This window comes from Dipodomys spectabilis, unplaced genomic scaffold (assembly GCF_019054845.1).
Source record: "Dipodomys spectabilis isolate Male_0828 unplaced genomic scaffold, ASM1905484v1 ptg000125l, whole genome shotgun sequence".
In the NCBI taxonomy this organism is placed as follows: domain Eukaryota; kingdom Metazoa; phylum Chordata; class Mammalia; order Rodentia; family Heteromyidae; genus Dipodomys; species Dipodomys spectabilis.
Genome location: NW_024870802.1, coordinates 18,135,912 through 18,159,111, shown reverse-complemented (window position 1 = coordinate 18,159,111; position 23,200 = coordinate 18,135,912). Strand labels below are relative to the sequence as shown.

General features: G+C 39.0%; 1 protein-coding gene across 2 annotated transcripts in view; it reads left to right on the top strand.

Moving 5' to 3' along the window:
* Positions 1-23,200, top strand: part of Plce1 (phospholipase C epsilon 1) — a 234,927-nt gene that overhangs the window by 188,002 nt on the left and 23,725 nt on the right. For both annotated transcript variants that reach the window (XM_042689538.1, XM_042689537.1), the window contains exons 11-21: positions 159-281; positions 370-506; positions 2,844-3,082; positions 5,077-5,138; positions 5,222-5,387; positions 8,115-8,222; positions 9,777-9,893; positions 11,383-11,541; positions 15,131-15,260; positions 19,879-20,000; positions 20,908-21,025. In XM_042689538.1, the coding sequence (XP_042545472.1) occupies positions 159-281; positions 370-506; positions 2,844-3,082; positions 5,077-5,138; positions 5,222-5,387; positions 8,115-8,222; positions 9,777-9,893; positions 11,383-11,541; positions 15,131-15,260; positions 19,879-20,000; positions 20,908-21,025 (1,481 nt within the window). The remainder of the gene's footprint in view (positions 1-158; positions 282-369; positions 507-2,843; positions 3,083-5,076; positions 5,139-5,221; positions 5,388-8,114; positions 8,223-9,776; positions 9,894-11,382; positions 11,542-15,130; positions 15,261-19,878; positions 20,001-20,907; positions 21,026-23,200) is intronic.

Below are 23,200 nucleotides of genomic sequence, written 5' to 3'. Positions count from 1 at the left end.
GATGAAGGGCCGTGACAAGAGCATACTGGGAAGTAGGTTCAACTTTAAGTGACTTGCAATCCTCCCGGCCTCATACTTGCTCGCTAAGCAGAGACCATCTGTTGAGGCAGAATGCCTGAGTTACCACATTTGCCCATAACAGCCATGTCTCTTGATAGTGCCTGGAGCAGCAGTAGCTGGCATGGGAGGATCAAAGGAGGAATGAAGGGGTTCCAGAGCTTCATGGTTTCAGACAGCAACATGAGTTTTGTTGAATTCGTTGAGCTGTTCAAATCATTCAGGTATGACTTAGCCCTCCTTCTTCCTCATTCTCAGGCCCACCCTTTTATAGCAGTACTAAACGGAAGGTGGTTTTCATTCCCCACTCAGTGTAAGGAGCCGAAAGGACCTCAAGGACCTCTTTGACATCTACTCTGTGCCCTGCAACCGTTCCAGCTCTGAGTCCACCCCCCTCTACACCAACCTGACAATCGAGGAAAACACCAGTGACCTACAACCTGATCTAGGTTTGTTCAGCATTTTAAGATTTCCTTTGAAACCTTTCTATTTAAACTTCAAGGTAGGAGATCCAATCACACACACACACGCTTGAGCCACATGGCACACTGCTACTGGAGCCTGGTGAAACGATTTGAGAATTATTTTAAGAAGTGTGTGGTGTCATGGGGACAAGTGCTGTTGGCATGTTGGGCAAAGAAACTCATCATCATGTGGTTCTGCCCATGTGTTCTAGCATATTAACCAAGAGTGCCCTTCAGTCATACTGACAACCAGAGGCCCTTCCCCCACCAATTCTAAATGTCCACTACATACATGGAATGCTATAGATGAAAAACACCTACCTATAGGCAGGTGAGTGCTCCACCCCAGCGTGACCTGTCCTTGACAAGGAGAATCTGGTGACCTCAGCAGAGTACTTCTGTCTGAACATAGAGGACATTTCTCCAACTACATAAACCAGAATCTCTTTTTTTTTCTATCCTATTCAGTACCCTTCTGTTACTATCACCACCTATACCTTTCTTTTGGGTCTTTCATGCATTTTACACCTGTTATTTTTCCCTTTGTTCTTATTGGAACAACATGATAATTATGTATAATCTTGGGACTGGGAAGTTGGCTCAGTGGTAGAGTGCTTGCCTCACCTGCATGAGGCCCTGGGTTTGATTCCTCAGCACCACAGAAGCAGAAAAAAGCCAGAAGTGGTGCTGTGGCTCAAGTGGTAGGGTGCTAGCCTTCAGCTGAAAAGCTGAGGGACAGTGCCTAGGACCAGTGTTCAGCCCCCATGACCGACAAAAAAAATAATTATGTATAATCTTATGTTACTTTTAAGCTAACATTAACTGTTTTATAGCTATCAAATATGTGTGTACCCGTGGATAGCAATGTGATTGTTTAGGATTGAACCCAGCACCTCCTGCATGCTACGCAATTACTTCCCCACTGAGCTACATACCCAGTCCAAGAAATGATACTTAAAAATTACAAGTCTTTTTTTATAGTGAGAAATTTTAGGTTGATGGAAAAAATAGGTAGAAAGTACAACAGTCACAAACACAACTCACACACCCACACTCACATTCATGCACACAGACTTTACCCTATTAGTGAGTTATAAATTCCTAATATTTTTGTTGTCTCTCTAATTTTGCCTTTACCAAGGTGTTGAATCATTGGAATCATATAGTATATAGCTAAGTGCGCTAGTGCCCTTTTGCAACTTCTGGTTTGAATTCTTTTTAAAATAAATAATATTTAATTGTACAGATGTACCACAGTTTGTTTATCCATTCACTTACTAACGGATATCTGATTCCTTCCAAGTTTTAGCAATTATAAGAAAAGCTGCTATAAATATTTGTATGTAGGTTTTTATGTGAACCTAAGCTTATATCATTGGGATAAAGACCTAGAAACACAATAATTGGAATGCATGCCTAACCTGTAGTTAGTTCTCTAAAATACTTCAAGATTATCTTCCAAATGGATAAAATTAAAATGACTGGCCATACCAAAACGGATCTGACAATGTAGAAATTAGAATACTGGAACATTACTACTGGAAATGTAAAATGGCACAGGCATTTGAAAGACGGTATGGCTGAATTAAATGTATTCTTGCCGTCTGATTCAGCAGTTATGGGTCATGATAATTTTACCCAAAAGAGCTAAAAACTTGTATTCACCCAAAAGCCTACATACAGATTATTATAGTTGTAGTTTTTTAAATTCATTGTTATTGTAGAGGTGCTCTACAGAGGGATTACAATTGCATAGTCAGGTATGGAAAGATCTTCCATGGATAGGTAGACTCCGTATTGTGAAAATGGCCATACTGTCAAAAATGATGTACAAATTCAGTGCAAAATCAAAATTCCAGTGACATTCTTTACCAAGGTAAACAAAACAATCCAAAAACTCAAATGGAACAAAAGACCTAGAATAGGTGAAGCAATTCTAGGCAAAAAAAAAAAAAAAAAGTAATTTTAACAGTACTTCAATCCTTACAAAAAGAAGATTGTGAATGGATATGTGTCAAAAAAATGTGAGTTTGGCTTTTAGTTCTCAATTGAATCTATAGTTAATTGACCTATAATACTGAAGATCATAGCATCAGCCTATTTCTGTTTTAGTTTCTTTTATTTATTCAGTGATTTGTCTTTTTTTCCCCTCAACTCTGTGAAGCCAGGAACATGGACTAGATTTTATGGCTTGTTTGAACAGAGTATTTTAAGAGCTTCTCCATTGCATGGACTTCATAACACTGTTATCTTTGAATTGAACTTTATTTGTGAAAGATGTTGGCTAGATAAGAGTTCATGTTCTGTGGGTGACCTTTTCAGATTTGTTGACCAGAAATGTCTCGGACTTGGGATTGTTCATTAAGAGCAAGCAGCAGCTTTCAGACAACCAGAGGCAGATATCTGATGCTATTGCTGCTGCAAGTATCGTGACAAATGGCACTGGCATTGAGAGCACGTCCCTGGGCATATTTGGAGTTGGCATACTTCAACTCAATGACTTCCTGGTCAACTGCCAAGGTGAACACTGCACATATGATGAGATCCTCAGCGTCATCCAGGTCTGTGCCCATTTTGTGTGTACACACAGTGTCCTGGCTCTGTTCTAATAATCAAATAAATATTTTGTGTATATGCTCCTCCCCACCCCACCCCCATCCTTTTATTCCAAAGTCTTCACATCTTGGGCGGAAATTTGGGAGCTTTTTGTTTTTATTTTTGGAAAAAAAATATACAAGTGAGCCAGGTGCCAGTGGCTCATGCCTGTAATCCTAGCTACTCAGGAAGCTGAGATCTGAGGACTATAGTTTGAGGCCAGCCCAGGTAGGAAAGTCCACAGGACTCTTTATCTCTACTAAAGTACACAAAGAGCCAGAAGTGGAGCTGTAGCTCAAGTGATAGAGTTCTAGCTTTGAGCACAAAAGCTCAGGGATAGCGCCCAAGCCCCAGGACCGACAAACACACACACACACGTGTGCTTATTTAACATATAACTAACACAGGTCTTAGGCCATTTCTGACTCAATAACTATTGTTGGGAATCAGTATATGATTCCTTCTTGCTGTTCTACAAGATGCAACAAGATCACTCTAGGTTTTCTTTGGTCATTTAACAAATATTTATGAGCTCCTACTATGCTAGCCCTGTTCCAAGAGCTGAGACTATAATATTGAATAACCGTTTCTGTCTTTCTTACAACTTATATTCTCTGGGTGGGGCAGACAATAAAGATAAATAGCTTCAGGAATGGCTATAGAAGAAATTCAGCAGAGTTAAGGCAATGGAGTTATATAAAAAGTCTTTTTTAAAAAAGAAGTCTTTTTGAGCAGAAAACTAACATATTAGATCAATAGATATATATGTATACATATGTGGATATACATATATGTGCATACATATATTATTAGTAGGGCTTGAACTTAGGACCTTAATCTCTCTCGTCTATTTTACTCATGGCCAGCACTCTACCACTTGAGCCATGTCTCCACTTCTGGCTTTTTGGTGGTTAATTGGAGATAAGAATCTCATGGATTTGTCTGCCTCATCTGGCTTTGAACCACAATCCTTAGATCTCAGATTCCTGAGTAGTTCGGATTACAACTGTGAGCCACCAGCACCCAGCATATGATTTATAGTTAAGAGGTCATTATTGGACATTGATGAAAATGAACTAAGCAACTCAAGGGCAGTGATAGGAGGAAAGGAATGAGAGGGATAGAGGGAACAGCTTACACTAAGCAAAAGGAAAGAAATGTACATATCACCCAATGTGGAAGAAATAATTTTATTGTCAAAGCTGATAGAATTCACAAACATTATAGACCATTATAATGACAATTTTCTTCGTGAAGGTTAAAATGTGTTTGTGACTTTAAGTATCTCACAATACTATGGAATTTGTGAAATTTATGTAATCACTTAATCTCAATAAAAATTTTTTTAAAAGAGGTCATTATTGCCTCATTGCAGAGTAAATTGAGAGACAGAAAGCCTGGTGATCCTAGGGGCCCAGATAGGAGGATGTGAAAATGTAGAACAGAAGTGACAGAAGATAGGGTGGTGAAACCAGTGGGTTAGATATTCAGAAACTGGGTTTCATCATTAATGTGCTAAAAATGTGTGAGTATTATCACCTTGCTGAGTGTTCACTGTAATATGGTTGAGTTCAGGCATGGTACTTAGCAGTCCATGAGAATTTTCTTTCTTTTTACCTCCTGCCAATTAATGGTAGCTGCTATATTCTCCTCACTTTTACCGAGACAAATGTATGCACCATGTTTTCATATCAGTCAGCCTATTTCTCTTTTCTCATTCCTACTTTTTTCTGTTAAATAAATATGCTTAGCATAATAAACTCACATATACTAAATATTTTCTTTGGGGCTAAAAACTACATCTTGCCACTATATTACTAAATTAGTTCAAATATTTGGGTTACATGTTTCCTGATGAAAACAGAACAGCTTTTAAAAAATGATGTCGTTACTTCCTTTTTCCTTCTCTTGGTTTCCTTTACTTAAATAACACTTTTTTTTTAAATAAAATTCCTTGCAGAAATTTGAACCTAGCATCAGTATGTGTCATCAAGGCTTAATGTCATTTGAAGGATTTGCAAGGTAAGTTTCAAATTATATTTTGCTCTTCACTTTAGCGTACACATTGATCTCGTGCTTTCTTAACAAAATATAAATCCATCCAGGTTTCTGATGGACAAAGACAATTTTGCCTCAAAAAATGATGAGTCCCAGGAGAACATGAAAGAATTACAGCTACCCCTCTCCTACTATTACATTGAATCTTCACACAACACGTACCTCACAGGCCATCAGCTCAAAGGAGACTCCTCAGTAGAACTCTACAGCCAGGTACTGGGATGGCCACGGACAATGTGGTTTTTGTTAAACTTTATTATTCACATTATCCCAAAGTCACAAAAATCTGACTCCTCTGAAAAAATCTTATAATCTAGGAAATGTGAACGCTGGTTTCATGAGGAGCCATGCTGTGTGGGAAAGCTGGCTATACGTACAGTCGTTGTTTTCTTTACTTCTTTTTATTTTGTTCTGTTTCCCCCTCTATCTATACTTAACCTTTATTCTAGGCAACAACCACAACAAAGTACTTGTTTGAGACTCAGAGCTTTTAGATCCTACTCTGACCTACTTCTACTAAAATTAGATTTTCCCTTGGGAAAACTGTCTAATCATTTCACTGTATGCTAAATAAATCAATATATTGCAGTGGGAAAGCATCATAGAAAAGGGAACCTTCTTACAGGGTTAATCCCAAAATACTGTTTGTTTTGCTTTTCAATTTACTAGACAAATCAATCCATCCCTATGGCTACCAACTTAAAAAACAAAAAAGTCTGCACAGACTGGAGGCGCGCTCCCTCCACTGTGAAATTCATGGGAATGTTCTGGGAGGCATGGGCCCTCTGCACTGGGAAAAGCACATCCTTTTGACCTAAACATCCAGCTCTCCGTGATCAGCCTGTCCTTTGTCTTTTCTATTAACTGTCAACTTCCTCTTCTCTGCTGCTTATTTTCTGAAGCCCTACAAGAAGGGTTAAGCCAGAGAGAGCAAAGCTAGGTCCAGGGTATTCAAGTATGCGGTATGCATGTTGGTCCAAATTTGGGAATTATCATTGTGTTATTTACACAGTCCCAGAAACCATGAGGTTCCTTTGTTCTACAGGTAAGTCTACAAGTATTCATCATAGCATCTGGCACAATTTTTGTAGCAAAGCTTATTTAGTATAGAATATGTTTTTGAACTGTTTTCTGAAGAACCTTTATTATGAAATGAAGATGTGTCGCTGGAGTAGCAATTTTCAAAATAGGAGTCTGTTTGTCAAGGGGCCTTAAGTTCTGACACCAAGAAGAGCAAGCGGCTCAAGTGTCCCACTTCTGCTAGGGTACACTCTGTTACATGCTTTACATCTTGGCCTTCTATTTGCACAAAGAATTCTAAAGTCAAAAGAAGTTCAAAATCTATTTTCTATAGAAAAGAAATGATACCTATAAACGTAGCTACTATAGATATTCCGTATATTGTATTTACCTCATACATATCAATGTACAGTACATACATGTAAGTGCACAAATCTTATCTACATATTTCTACATACTTATGTGTTTCTTCCTCCGAAAAAATATGCAAGGACTAACTGCTTAATTCCTTTTCCACTATTTGACTTTGAAGAGTTTTAAAACTCTTTAATGTGAAGCTTCCAGTAGAAATTCTCACAGCTTCTGAATAAGGTACAAGAACCTCTCAAATATATTCAGAGATGTGATTAATCTAGTGAAAAGAAGTCCCTTTTACGTCACTTCCAATCATTTTCCACTCTCCTTTGGCCAGATTGAAAGTGATAATAACTCTGTTGCCCCTGCCTGAAATTTCCAGCCCTGGTTTCCTCTGTCTAGCCATATTTGGAGATATTATGATCATGCAAGCTTTGATCAATCCTTTCATCTTTTTATGATTGCTACTCGCTCATCTGCTTGCCAATCTGGAAAGCTCACTACAGACATGAAGCAGTCTCAACCATGTTCCAGTTGCCAGATTGTATAGCAGTCTTCAGCCCAAGGCACTCTACCTGTAGGTATACTAGCTGCTACCAGAAGCTGCTGATCTAGTAATTCTCAGCCACAAACTATATTGTGTAATTCAAAGACTCCAGCAAGTATTTCATGCAAGAAAATTAAGAGTCATTCCACTATCTGAGTTTCCTTGCAGAAAATCTAATGGCCACTATACTCCAGTGATTAAATGCTGTCATTTAGAAATAGCTCTGTGGATTCTCAAATGAAGGTTTCAGTCCACTCACAGAGGTATCAACCACTTGTCTTAGATCACCTTTCCATTATATACAAAGCTGCAGTCCAAGCACCTGTGTTAGGAGCCCTGCTTCCACTGTTAGATCCAGGAGAGCAAATCAGCTCATCTGATTCATCAGCAGTGTTTCCTGGAGCAGTTTGGGGAAAAGGGCTATCAAAGTTTAGAGGGCAAATATGCCATGACTGGCTACTGGAGTCTGCTCTCTCTGCAGCAGAAGGGAGTTTATGGACTATTTGCCATCTCTGCTCTAGATGCCATTCTGAGATTAGACAGCCAGGTAAATCCTTGATATGTCCTTGCTTCTACTCTTTAAGTGCTATTCTTTCATAGCAATGATGCTTCCACATTGCTGATTTTGGGTCTTATAATGGTGAAGATTTTATCTGGTTTGGGTTTATATGAATATTTAATCAGCTCATTAAAAATCAGTGTTCTTAATTCCTTCCGACTGTGGCACCTGCATCTATACTTCCCTGCTCTACCCAGATAGAGCACTTGTTCAGGATGTGCCATTTCAAATGACTAAAGATATATTTTCAAAGTAACCTTCCAACAATATCTGGCTCTTGCAAACTCTCTAATCTGTCCTCTCTTTCCCACTCCAGATTAGTTCCAATCTTTAGCTAAAATGTGGTCCTTATCAGTGATATGGGATATATAGAGCGATATATAGAACCATGTGCTGGGTTTAGTTTGAGGCTTTGTCTCTAGGTGCTCATCTGGGGTGGATTCCTTCATTGGTCACACAGGTCCTCTTGCAAGGCTGCAGGAGCATCGAGCTGGACTGCTGGGATGGAGACGATGGGATGCCCATTATTTATCATGGACACACACTGACCACCAAGATCCCCTTCAAGGTAATGCTTCAGATATGTCTTCCAACCCAGAGAGACAGTATCACAAGGGGAAATTATTATGAAGAGAGATTTCACAAAGAGAAAGTATCTTTGTTGGTCATGTCAGGTAGCCTATCAAATTATACTTTAGGTTGAGGGATCTTAGGCTGGCTCTGAATGCAGAAATCTTGGAAGTGTTTGCAGCATTGCGTGGGATATGAACGTGCTTGCATCTCTGGGAACTGATCTAGACCTCTTAGAATCACATTCAACCAAAGTGTAGTCATCAATATCTTATGTTCCTTAAGAGGTAAGGTTGTGTGTGGGTATGTATGTGCATGCCAGTCTTAGGGCTTGAACTTAGGGCCTGGGTGCTGTACCTGAGCTTTTATGCTCAATGCTAATGTTCTACCACTGGAGCCATATTTCCAACTTCTGGATTTTTAGTGGTTATTTGGAGATAGGAGTTTCATGGACTTTCCTGCGTGGGCTGGCTTTGAACCATGAGCCTCAGATCTCAGTCTCTTGTATAACTAGGATTACAGATATGAGCCACTGGTATCCAGCTAGGATATAATGATGTTACTGCTGGTAATTTTGCATGATATGGTGCTACAATGATATCTGTAAAGGCAGAGATTGTAAGAATAAAAGATAATTTTTCCTTGTGTCCTGTTGACCAAGGCCAGTATAATCTGTTAAGAAGTGACTAAATAATCATGTCATAAAGTAATAAGAATCACTCTACCTGGGAAGATTGATCAACTAGGAAAACTGGTTTTACTGGATTATTATTTCAAATTTTGGGTAACTTATTAGTTTGCTTGCATAGTTATTGCTCATTCAGATGATCAGAAACTGTGTAACATCATTTTTCTCTAAACTGGTCAACTGGGAAGTAATATTATTATTTTTATCTTATAGCAGGAATTACTGGCTAAATTGCATCTTATCTTTAACTCATTTTTCCATGAAAAACTCAATACTCTTGTACTGTACACTGATGGGAGGATGAACTGTGATTGGTTACAGACACACATAGCGTGTCATGTCTTACTGCTCCAAATTAGTTAACGTCTTCCAAGTATCTTATGCCTCATTGTAGTTGATCATTTAGTCTTTGATGTGCAGCATTCTTTCCATGTGTACCTTCAGTTTTGCATAGTGATTGCTGCTCCTTGTAGTATGGAAACAAGGCTCACTGTGGACAGCTTCATGTCTTCATACACAGCAGCCTGTTCTCTTGCTTAACTAGAAAATACATTCAGCCCTCCACATCCGTGGGTCCTTCATCCACAGATTCAGCCAACTCTGATAACAAATATTTTGGGGAAGACGTTGTGTCTGGACTGAACTCGAATACACATTTTTCTTCTCATAAGTTCCCTAAGCAATTGTGGACATAGCATCTACACTGAATAAGGTATTCTAAGATTTGAAAAGACACAGCCCACCTCCGATCAGAGTCTTCTGACTGCAGTAATTGAGCTGTTTTCTGTGTTTCTGAGTACTTTGCCTTCTGACCATCCTGGACAGATATCTATCTGACTCTAATGAGCTGTTTGGCTGTCACAGGATGTGGTCGAAGCCATCGATCGCAGTGCCTTCATCACCTCTGACCTGCCTATCATCATATCGATTGAGAACCATTGTTCATTGCCTCAGCAACGAAAAATGGCAGAAATTTTCAAGGTGAGCTCTCAACTGAGAAGTAGGATGATACCTTGGCCTTTGTCTTACAGAGGTCGTTGATTTTTATATGGAGCCACTATGGACTACACCGCAGCTAAACTTTAGCCATGAAGCACATACTGTTAGGGTCCCATACTGTTAGGGGCCTGAAAAATAGGGGTGCTCTTGGGATCTTGGGCCTCCTCTATACTTTTCTACGGGGTGGTCCAAGCATTGTTCTCCAATCCCCTGACCCTTTCCAGAAAGCCTTGGGAGATAAGAAAAGACCAGCTCTAACTCCTCTGACACCACAAATCAGAGATGCTAGGATGATACCTGTCGGTTAGTTGTATGTCAAAAAGCTGAAAATACTTCAAGGCAAGTTGCATCCTGTAATTAGCACTATCATAGGGAGTTCCACGTTAGCAATGACCTTGGTCACTATGTTAACCGCTTTCCTTCTGCAAAGGACACAGATTTAGGAGCCAATACTCCATGAGACTTCTCTCCAAATGACAGAAGCATTTGCAGAACTGTGTCTCTCAGTGAGGAGGAAATATCTAGTATCTGAAATATCTGACCAAGGGAGATGTTGCCAATACTAATGCCAACAAGACTGTAACCTTTCTTATTGCCTTGACCTTGGGTTTGATTTTTGCTCCTTTTTAAGTTAAAAAGAAATAACTATAAACCAGGTCATATCTGTAATCCTGACTACTCAGGAGGCTGAGATCTGAGGATGGCAATTTGAAGCCAGCGCAGGCAGGAAAGTCCATGAGACTCTTTTATTAACCACTGCTGCTACTGCTACTACAACTACTACTACTACTATTACTACTACTGCTGTTGCTGCTGATGCTGCTACTACTACTAATAGTACTACGCTAGAGGCAAAGTTGTGACTCAAGTGGGTAGAGCATTAGCCTTGAGTGAAAAAGCTCAGAGATAGTGCCCAGGCCCTGAGTTCAAGTCCAAGGACTGGCATAAATAAGTAAATAAATAAACAACACTACAAATAAAAATTGCCAGATTTTCTACCCTTATCCCAACTGATCACCTATGTCCACCTTCCTTCCACCTTGCAAACCAGGGCTCAAAAATCTCTGCGAGGATGATGTCTGTGGTTTTTTATCCTTCTCATCTTTTGTCTCTGTCCCCATGTCTATCCTTCTGACTTCTTTTCCTTACTGGAAACAGATTATATTCAATATGTCATGGTCTCTGACTATTTTCTCCTGTAATATCCCAGACCCTTAAGTCATTAGAGGAGCCCCAGCTGCAGAGTGGCCTAGATTTCTTCCTCTATTCTGAACACCTCCCTTCCTTTCAGTAGGAGACTGTGGAGAGAACATAAACAACTTCTTTCCTACTTCCTCTTCCTGGGAGTTTTTAAAAAATAATTTTAAAAACAATTCAAATGGGCTGAAATATCTAGTATATTTAGAAAATACAAGTGCATTTATTATGTATTGATAAAAGACATCCATTGTTTTTCCTGTATTCTTTATAGACTGTGTTTGGAGAAAAGCTGGTGGCAAAATTCTTATTTGAGACTGATTTCTCAGATGATCCAATGCTCCCTTCACCCGACCAACTTAGGAAAAAAGTACTTCTGAAAAACAAGAAGCTGAAGGCCCATCAGACGCCAGTGGATATCTTAAAGCAGAAGGTACTCCCTTTTCCTTAGTAGGTTCTAAATACACTGTGGACTCAGAACAAAGAAATCCAGGTCATTTGGAACTTCAGACAGCCTGTTGGATAACCAGGGTTTTTAAAAAAAAATAATTTCCATTAAATGATGTATTTGATTTATAGCTTTCTACTTCATATACCAACAAATTTCTCTCATCCAACTCACCTAAAATTTACCCTATAGAACTGTTCCCATAGAGACTATTTCTCTGATACTTAATTTTTTTTCTGAGTGAGCTGCTGTATACTCATCTCTGAAATGAGGGTTATCAATCCCACCATGGTTTCTGTAGAAAGAGCACTTAGGCCTCCAGTCCAATAGCAGCAACCCTGAAACCTCAGTGTATCATGTGGACAACCAGTGTTTTACTCTTACCTCATACACAGAGATCTGTGTCTAAGACCCATAAACCCACCTTGTGGGAGGCTTTCAGCCCAAGGACTTGTTCAAGTCTAGATGAACTTCATCTGTCAGCTTAATCTACTCATCCCTCAAATGTGGCTACCACAATGACTTGTTCTTTTAGGGATGGCACTGTTGGCATTAAAACGTCACTTACAGTGACCAAGAGCTGCTGCATGAACCTCCATTTACACAAAGATTACTAAATGAGCACCAGGAGTGAATGCCCACACCCTAAACTAGGGCAGTCTAGAGCTTAGGATTTTTCTCTGTGCCACCACCTCCAAATCTCCTGACCCAATTCCAGTTACCAGAATTGGGTACTAGAAAGTTCAGCACAATAATTTGGAACCTTAATCAAAGGTTATTAGTATAAAAGAAAAAAAAAGTCAGGGAAAATTGTGTCAACTGTCCTGTTTGATTCAGTTAAGTAGTTAATGGGGAATGACCATCAAACATTCTCAAAGCCTTCATTTGTGGGCCTCACAGGCAGGGGCTGACTTTATAAGCCTACATGATGGTGTTGGAGGAGGAAAACACTAGGTATGACAGGGGGCAGGGCTAAGATACCAGAGTCTATATCAGAAACTAGATATGTGATCACAAGCCCCTCAATCATTCTACACCTTCATTTCTTCATCTATAAAATGGGAATGTTATGGTAAGGGGCGTCAAAGAATTCTTCTGACATAAAAAGATCACAAAATCTCTTCTGAGGTGAGTCATAAGACCCATAAGTGGTCAAAATGGCAGATGACTCTGTGAACATTTTATCATCCCACATTTTAGTTTCATGGGTTTCTTGTTATTCTGAAATATTATCTCTTTTTTCTTTTCTTTCTTTCTTTCTTTTTTTTGCCAGTCCTGGGGCTTGAACTCAGGGCTTGGGTGCTATCCCTGAGCTTCTTTGTGCTCAGGGCTAGCGCTCTATGCCACTTGAGCCACAGTGCCACTTCCAGCATTTTCTGAGTAGTTTACTGGAGATAGGAATCTTACAGACTTTTCTTCCTGGGCTGGCTTCGAACTGTGATTCTTAGATCTCATCCTCCATAGTAGCTAGGATTACAGGTGTGAGCCCTTTGCTCCTGCTCATTGTAGCTTCCTTATGGGTACATATTTATAATAAAGGTAATGTAACCACATTTGAAAAAAAACACATACAAATACAACCTATACTACAGGAGTTCTTAACCTCAATAATGTCCACAGCTAGAACTAAAGGGATCCATGAATAGAAATAGAAATAAAGTAAATCTTTATTTTTAGTCACCATAGCTGAAATTTAGCATTTCCCTTGATTATAAATGTAGAGGACAATCCATAGTATTGGCAGTACCTATGTCTTTGTCACTGGTAGAAATGACAGACTTTTTCATGTTACTTCAGAGTTATTGCCAATATCTCCAAGAATTACTATACTCGTATTTTCAAAAACATTATGTGACCTGCCATTTTATGGGTTTTTTAAAGTGTTAAAGAAACTACTGGACACACTGGCACATACCTGTGTTTTTAGCTACTTAGGAGGTAGAGTAGAAGGAGTTCAAGATCAGCCAGGATATCATAGCAAGACCCTATATCACCAGAGAAAGGGACAGAGATGGAGATAGCTAGAGTTCATAGGTGGACTCCTTACCCTAGTATGAATGAAGCTTAAGGTTCAATATCAAATACCACACACAAAAAAAGATAAAAAGCCGGGCCGGTGACTCACACCTGTAATCCTAGCTACTTAGGAGGCTGAGATCTGAGGATCGTGGTTCAATGCCAGCCCGGGAAGGAAAGTCTGTGAGACTCTTATCTCCAATAAACCACTAGAAAACTGGAAGTGGCACTGTGGCTTAAGTAGTAGAGGGCTCACCTTGAGCTGAAGAGCTGAGGCACAGCGCCCAAGCCCAGAGTTCAAGCCCCATGACTAACAAAAAATAAATAATAAAAAAGATAAAAATAGTTTAACTAGAAACAAAGAAACATATATTCTTGTAACACACATTTGTTTTTTAACCTACAGCTATATTCAACACTACTTGGTTTGTAATTATTTTATTTATGAATCTAAAACATCAATTTGAGAGGGCTGGTGACATGTCTCAAGTGGTAAAATGACAGTCTAGCAAATCAAAGCTCTGAGTCAAAATTGTATAACTGAAAGAGAAGGGACTGTATTTCATCAACATGTCAGCGGAATCCATGATACAAAAAAGTTCATTAGCATTTAATATCTAGCCTTTTATTTAATGTCATTGTATGTAATTGCATTTTATACATCTATAAACCAGAAGATACAGAGTTATATATAATTATGTATGTATATATTAAATTATATGTATGTGGGGCTGGGAAGGTGGCTCAGTGGTAGAGAGCTTGCCTTGCATGCATGAGGCCCTGGGTTCGATTCCTCAGCACCACATAAGCAAAAAGAAAAAATGCCGGAAGTGGCGCTGTGGCTCAAGTGGTAGAGTGCTAGCCTTGAGCTGAAGAGCTGAGGGACAGCACCCAGGCCCAGAGTTCAGGCCCCACGACCGGACCCCCCCCTCAAAAAAATAAATTATATGTATGTATATATTAAATTATATGTATATATATATATTAATTATAACACTCAAGTCCTGTGTCTGTTATTCAATAAATGATTTCCCCACCCCTACAAGTTTCCCAGAATTTTCAAGTCTGTTTTATTAATCTGATTTATGGTTCAGATAAAGTCTGCTGTAAAAACCTTCTTTAAACCAGCAAGTATGCTTTTGGTCCCTTTGTCCGTAGGGATTCTAACATTGTTCTCAAGGTCAGAGGACTTATGATATTATTTTAAGAAGAGAAAAATGTTTAGTTTCTTAGCAGAGACTTCATGTTTTAGAATTGATGGGCTGTTTTATGTCATCAGTCATTTAGGACTGATGCCGGTTTTTCAAACCACTAGAGGATTCTCTGGGCCCTGTACATGGGCTCCTTGTGATTATTCCTAAAAGCTCCCAGATTCTTTCTGTAGGAATGTTGACATTCTCCCAAGTGTTGACACTCAGATAATCTCTTCCTCTCTTAAGTGAATCCAAAGGGTAATATGCGTTGAATAGCTAAATTAAGCTTTAGGTGGCAGGTTTGAAGGTTGTAAGTGAAAGCTCAGTGTCCTGCGTGTGCAGTTTTAATTGTCGCTGTCTTACAGGCTCATCAGTTAGCATCCATGCAGGCACAGGCTTCTAATGGTGGGAATGTTAACCCCCCACCTGCCAATAATGAGGAGGAGGAAGATGAAGAGGATGAATATGATTATGACTATGAATCCCTTTCTGACGGTAAGAGAGACATGGCCAAGTGCTATGTACTGGGGAATTCTTGGGTGAATTTCTTTATCCTCCTTTCCCTCTCCCCTTTTCCTGCCCCCTCCCCACTGAAATAAATTTCATGAACCATAGTACAGCAATCCAGATTATGACAATGTTGTCTGAGAGTTTCTGGATCTGGTCAGTTCTGGAGGACTAAGGAAGGAAGGGCATTCTGTTAACCATCGCAGCCACAACCCCAGGAGAAGAGGACATTCCTCAGATGGGCTTCTAGAGGAAGAGATGAAATGATAACAGGGAAACTCTGTTTACACTATTTCTGTTTCTGATGTGGCTGAGGTTCTTGGCAGGAATATAAACTATGGCTAAATCCTTTCTCCTCCACCGCCTGCAGGGGGCAGTATCACCGCTCTGTGCTCTGTTGCTCACTGTTAGGCCCTCCCTTGCTCTTTCCTCTGAAGTTCTCAGATTACTAACCCAGCAAGACATTTTCTCCTGGCCACACCACAAACAGAAAATACATGAGTGGTGGCTAGATACAGTTTAAAAAACAAAAACAAAAACAAATGAATGATGTTAACCTCAAATGACTAATTCTTATACGAGAATTAGGTCTCAAATATGTTTTATTTAGACTAAATTAGCGTCATGTGCTAGAGATTGTTCTTGTTGGGAGCATTGCTGATAGTAGATTATTTCATTTTGGTAACTTCTGAAAGATAATACAATAATAAGAAAATAACAAGTATATATATACACATATACATATGTGTATATATGTGTGTGTATGTATATATATATATATAAATTAAACTTGTATATATGTTTTTGGGACACAGAGTCTCTTTAAAAGCCCAGCCTACCCTTGAACTCACAATCTTGATCCTTCTGTGTCTGCCTTTTACATGCACATTATGTTGTTTTTATGGAGACTAATCATTGTGCTAAATATTCAGATATCCCAAGAATATCAACCATTTACCACTGGCATTAAGACAGGTTGAGCATGGTGGCTCACACTTATAATACCAGCTACTTAAGAAGATGCTAGTTTGAAGCTAGATTGGGGGGAAGGGAGGGGGTGGAGGACTTAGCAAGGCTACTCCAAAGAACAAACAAACCATGGACTGGAGGCCTGGCTCAAGTGGTAGAGTGTCAGCTATGCATGGTGGTGTGTGCCTGTAATTCTAGCTATGCCAGAGACATAGATAGGAGGACTTGGTCTGAAGCTAGTTAGCAAAAGCATTATAAGACCCTATCTGAAAAATTATTAAAGCAAAATGGACTGAGGACATAGTCCAAGTTGTAGGGCACCAGCCTCGCACACCAAGGCCCTGACTTCAAACCTTAGCACTGCCAACACACACACACACACACACACACACACACACACACACACACACACACACACACACACACACACACACACACACACACACACCTGAACTACCTTGTTCTAAATATCTGTCTCTCACACTCAGGTTGTTTCCAATGTTTCAATTTAGTGATTCTCCATCACTGGTGACAGTTCAGTCTCTTTCTGGCTCCAAATATAATACCGGGCAATGTCCACTAACTATTTGTCTTTCCTAGTAGTTGACTATTTTATACCATTAATTAAAAGCCCAATTATTTTTCTGACACTTACGAGATCATAAGATTTGGAAGGAGTTAAAACCATTTATTTACAGCCATTCCTGAACAGTCATGAGAATGTGGACATTTTTTTTTTGAATGTGGACATTTTTATACTGACTTATTCTTTCCCCCTGGGCTTCTGCTACAGTTGTGTGGATGTCCCAGAGAACAAAATTAATTCAGATATGCAATGAAAACCACACTTCAGACACTGACCCCTCCAGGGTGTTATCTGTCCCTGTAAGGACTTAATCCACTGGAAAATAGATTTATTGCCAGTCATAAATTACTCTTGTGCTTTTTAAAGTACTTTTGAGAACGGGAAAAGAAGCTTTTTAAATTTACAGATATTTTTGATTTGCTGCTGACAAAAATAAACAGGTGAAGAAAATATCTTTCAATTGGGAGAATAAAATTTAATCTTCCCCCCCACTAGATTTCTAAGATGATTGCAGGTTTATTTTTTAAGTCCATATGTATTGGATTGGAGTATCAGTGGAAAATGAGATCCCACTAGGCTCTGTTCCAATGGTCTGTGAGATGTCAGGCAATGTCTTTTCATGACTGTTAGCCTGAACTCCCTCTGATATGTCATAAAAAGATTATATCAAGTGTTTGGTGATATTCTATTCCCACTTCCCACATCTCTGATCTATGATAGCTAAAGTCCACTATTTCCTATTGTTATTGAGAGATTCCCCTGACTGATTTCCACACACTTGGTGGGAAGCTTGTCCTATGAAGGCTTCCGTAGGTGACTATAAATGCCATATCAAGCATACCACTTTCAGTGGTAGTTTTGGTGCCTCTCTCACCTCTCTGCTTTCCTCTACCATCTCCACTTTCTCCAGCTGAGGTGAAAAGAAAATAGAATCCTGCCTGCTGTGGGGAGTACATAAAGGTTTCTAAGCCTCTTGTAATGAGGGGTCCCTTTGAGAATCAGATAGAAGCTCCCAATTGCCTCCCAGGAATAAATGTAGTCTCAAAATTCTACATAGAATGGCAGACGTTCCACTAGCCTCTTGAAGTGCCCAGGAGAATCCCAGGTTAAGAATCCATCTCTAACACCAGGGTGCTCAGATTATCTGTGAGCCAGTTTTAGTCTTCATTCACTATTACCCCAGCTGTGAATGAAGGAGTTAATCTAAAAAGCCCTGAGGCTATAACAATGAGATGATGCCTAGCTCCAGAATTATTTCAAGAGAACTTTAAACAAGTTGTAAATAAGGATGATGCTTTTTAAGAATTGGTACTCTGCCTTTTGGTTAATATATTTTTATGGAATGTTTCACTGAGCTTAATGAAATAAAACTACCTTTGTTATTTTCCTTGGCTAGTTTACACTGAGACCCAAGTTTGACTTTACAACTTAATGTGCATATATCTTATGTCCGTGATTGCATGATTCTAACAAATTGGTTCATTTCTGTTAACCATAATTTAATTTATTAAAGTATTTCAACTCTCTGTGACTGGAAATCCTGAATAACATGAATGTGACAAACATGAATAGCATGAACAATGTTTGCATTTCTCTTATTGCTAGTCCTTGAGTCCTGTAATACTCAAAATATTAAAACTACAGAATGCTTTATTTAGTTAGTTAGTTTTATATGCCGTGGAGCTTGAACTTGGAGCCTGGGTACTGTCCCTGAGGTCTTTTTGCTCAAGGCTAGCACTCTACCACTTTTAGCCACAGCGCCACCATAAGGTGGTTAATTGGAAATAAGAAACTCACTTTCCTGCCTGAGCTGGCTTTGAACTGAGATCCTCAGATCTTAGTCTCCTGAGTAGCTATGATTATAGGCGTGAGCCACCAGTGCCCAGCTTAATCTACAGACTGCTTCTTACTCTGTTTATCTTGTAATTGGAACCACTGTTATATATACTTTACTTCATGACTCAGTTTTAATTGATCTCACTTTTGTCTTAATTCCCCTTACTTGTCCACCCTACTGATTCTGTTTTTCTGTAGCAGATATCCCTACTGCTTCCCCTGCTTCTAACGGTCAGGAAGGTAAACACCATTTGAACTGAGCATTTTTAGCTGCATGGATGTCCGTATTCTGTTTCCAGTTTCTCGGTCTGATTAGCATGAAGTTGCAACACTTCTGTGACTATAAATGGAGTAAAATGATTGAGTCTGTTTACCTCTTGCCCACCTTGCATGGCCCTCACTTACTACCAGAATATTTTGGTCTTAGCATTTGGGGTCTCATGAAATAATAAATCTTGAGTGAGAAATTAGTTGTCTTATTTTCCATTTCAAAAAAGTATAAGCATCTTATGTCTTTTACACTTTCACAGTCATTTGGAATTAAAGTGCTAAAAAAGAAAAAAGCCAAGTCTAGGATTATCTGTCATACTTAGATGTATTTAATACTTTTAGAGTCTTATTCTTAACATTATCACTTAATATTAGTAACAATCATGAAAATTTTCCAATTAGTCATAATTGTGAAAACTTCACATTTGTAAATAATAATAATTACAATTCCCACACACACTCAAACTAGTTTTGACATTTCTCCATACTAAGGAAGCAAACAGTCTCATTGCAAAATGGGGCCAATTAAATCATGTGCGTACCATCTACAAGGGCCTTGACTTCTAAATCCTTCCCAGTTGTATGTGTCATCAACTTCTTGACACAGGGTGGCACCATAATGTTTGCAAAGTTTCAATACTTTGTATGAAAATGAGCCTTCGTACTTAGAGTACGTCTATATAGCAGTAAAACTATTGGTAAATGAGTCTATGAAAATGAAGTTAAATACATCAGCCCTAAATTTAAAATAATGCTGCTAGCCATCATTTTGGAACCATGTAGCTGGAGCCTCACTTTTACAGATTAGTATGAGTATCTGGATGTGGTCACAATGATATATATGTGTATATACATATATATATATATATATATATATATATATATATATTCCTTAAAGAAAGCATCTGGTTCTTTTTCACCAAAGCCTGCTAACTCATTTTTCAGACAACATTCTGGAAGACAGACCTGAAAATAAATCATGTACTGACAAGCTTCAGTTTGAGTACAATGAAGAAATCCCCAAGAGGATAAAGAAAGCAGATAACTCTGCTTACAACAAAGGGAAGGTGAGCGACCAACTCATTCCACTCTTGGACCATGCTTACCACCCCTGAACCATGGTACTCTTGTCCCATTCAGGTGGAATTCCATTTCCTCTCCAGCCCTGCCCTTTACCTTCTCCCTTACTGTTCCCTAAACATCAGTGTTGACATAATAATACGAGACTACCACCTGCCACTTGTGATAGTATTGCCTCATTCAACCAGTGCCTTCTAAAGATGTGTATATGGCTGCCACTGAATGGTACAAGAGGTGGTTGGGTGATGGAAATTTATTTATACACAAAGGCAGAACAATGATCACACACACTATGCTACCAGATAATCAAGGACATGAAATCAGGGAAGGTGATGTTTGAGAAGGAAGATTTGGCTAAGCTGTTCTCTTGGCCTGGATGCCAAGAGAACAGCTTGGTTGTTTGGGGAATTATAAGACATCTTAAAGGCCTTTGGGATGACCTAGAAGGTTAAGTGGGTTTAGATTGTTTGTTAACAGAATACCACTGAGAATACACAGATAAATTAGCTACCAGACCTGCCCTCAAATGCCTCACAGCATATAGAAACTGAGAAAGTCTACAGACATGTTTGAAGTAACAATGGTGAAGGATAGTGGATGGAATGAGTCAAAAACTTGAGCCATCACAGATATATAGTCAGTCCTCTAGTAATTCAACAAATGTGCATGGATTTATTTACATAGAATATAGTGTGTTTGCCTGGAGGGATGGTATGGATGAATTAGACTCATTCTTTGCCCTCAGAAAGCTTTACCTCCACATGCTAAGACGGGAATGTGGATAAATACTGAACAAGTATCCACACAGGGAAGTAAAAGTAGGGAGATTTGGTGATTCAGAAAGTGGGTGACATATACTTTCCTATAAAAAAAAGTATGGTTTCCCCTTGATAGGTGTATGACATGGAACTCGGAGAAGAATTTTATCTTCCTCAAAATAAAAAGGAAAGCAGACAGATTGCACCAGAGCTTTCCGACCTTGTCATCTATTGCCAAGCTGTGAAATTTCCAGGTAAGAATATCAGTATTATCTAATACCACTTAAAGAGGCAAGGGGAATGAAAGAATACTAATTATCTAATTAGATCTATGAACACTCCAAAGTAATTAAAATGTGTGGCTGAAATCATGCTTATTATACCTTTTAAATACTTGTAACAGTTTGCTTTGAAGCATATGAGGAAAACAATGCCATAAAATGTTTTCTTTCAGACCATATATTGTCTTTTCATAATAAATAATCACAAAGATAATATTTCTAACAGTTTAAATATATTAAGCACTTAAGTATCAGGATTATTTGTATTGTGCTGTGTATTTTACATAGATCATAGCTTCAACTATTCATAAGAATTCTATGAGCTTGGTAATAGTTTTTAAGAATGTGAGGAGTACTAGGGTTTAAACTCAGGGCCTTTAGCTCTCTAGGCTAGTGTTCTACCACTTGAGCCACATCTCCCGGCCACAGTTTTTTTGGTTATTTGGGAGATGAGTCTAGCAAATTTCTCTGTCCCAGCTGGCCTCAAATTGAGTTCCTCAGATCTCAGCCTCCTGCATAACTAGAACAACAGGTATAAGCCACTTTTCTCCTGGCTCTTAACTGTTTTTAAAGTTTTAGCAGTTAAGCTTTTAGCTGCTACCACTAGTCTTCAAGAGGATATTATCAAGTCCTCTTGAACAGGATATAAGTAAGTAGCAAGTGAAGATGACTTTATGTGGCATAAATACATAACAATCATACTTACACTGGCTGGAACTTTTTTTTTAAGTAGGTCATGAGGCTTAAACTTAGGGCCTGGGCACTGTCCTCAAGTTTTTTCATTCAAGGCTGGTGCTCTACCACTTTGAGCCACAGCTCCACTATTGGTTTTCTGGTGGTTAATTGGAAATAAGAGTCTCATGGACTTTCCTTCCTGGGCTGTTGAACCATGATCCTCAGACCTCAGCCTCCTGAGTAGCTAGGATTAATAGGCATGAGCCACCAGTGCCCCACTGGAACTTCCTTTTTACAATAGAGGAAGATCCACCTGTAAGAGTGCACTAGCATCATAGCTGGCATGAAATCAGCAGTGAGAGTCACACTGTTCCAGAGTCTCAATTGCTACATCTTTTATTTTATACTGTGAAACTACTCACATCCAACCAGCTCCACAGTGCCCCAGGAAAGCCTCAGGCACAGAGTTCATGAGGAGCACAAATTCCCATGGATACTTGATGTCAGTGTGCAAGATAAAAGTTTCTGCACCAGCAGAGAACTGTGGCTGGGTCAGGAGATCATTTGGCTGAGCTTCTGACTTGAGATACAAGCTAATAAGCATGATTGTTTAGCTCATTAAAAGAAAACTGTTTATTTAAAAAAGTGTTTATTAGCACATATTTTTATAGGTATATTGTATTTCCTTCTTTTTTTATGGTAGTGCTGGGAAATCAAACACAGCATACATAAGATAGCCAAGTGCTCTACCACTGAGCTATAGCCATAGCCCTATACAATTTTGTATTTTTAAGTAATTGAAGTTTTTTTCTTTCTCCAGTTTTATTTGCTTTAACAGAATAACAAAACCATGTTGCTATAAGATCTTTTAAATGGTGTTCTTATAATTTGGTTTTTTTTTTTTATTGTTGCTTTGTTTTGTAGTACTCAGGGTTTGAACCTAAGACTGTGTGCTTGCTGAGCAAGTGCTTGACCACTTAAGACATACCCCAGCCCTTTTATTTTGTGTTTGAGATCGAGACCACTAACTTGAACTAGTGATCCTCCTAGCTCTACGTCTTTTGTAGCTGGTATTACAGGCTGTTCCACCTCACGAGGATTATGATTTGTTTTGCCTGTTGATTTTAGGCTTAGTAAATTACATGATCAATTTTAGTGTTTCTTGCCTTTCATCCTCCTGAGTCCTTCCTGGGAGCCATGTGCAAAGCCATCTTCAGAAGAGAGAGGCTCCAAAGACCATGTGGTCCCAGGCCCATAGAAGCCAAATGCCTTTCCCACAGTCATAGACTGTTTCCTGGCAAAGCCACACGCGGGTGTCTCAATTCCCAGGCTGTGTTCCTTTTAAAATGTTTTATTAGCATATATTAATTATGGGAAGGGTTTCAATATGACATTTTTACCACTCTATCTTGTCCTTCTTAAGTCAAGTAAGTGGCTAAAGTCTTTTTCTTATGTTTATATCTATTATCTCAT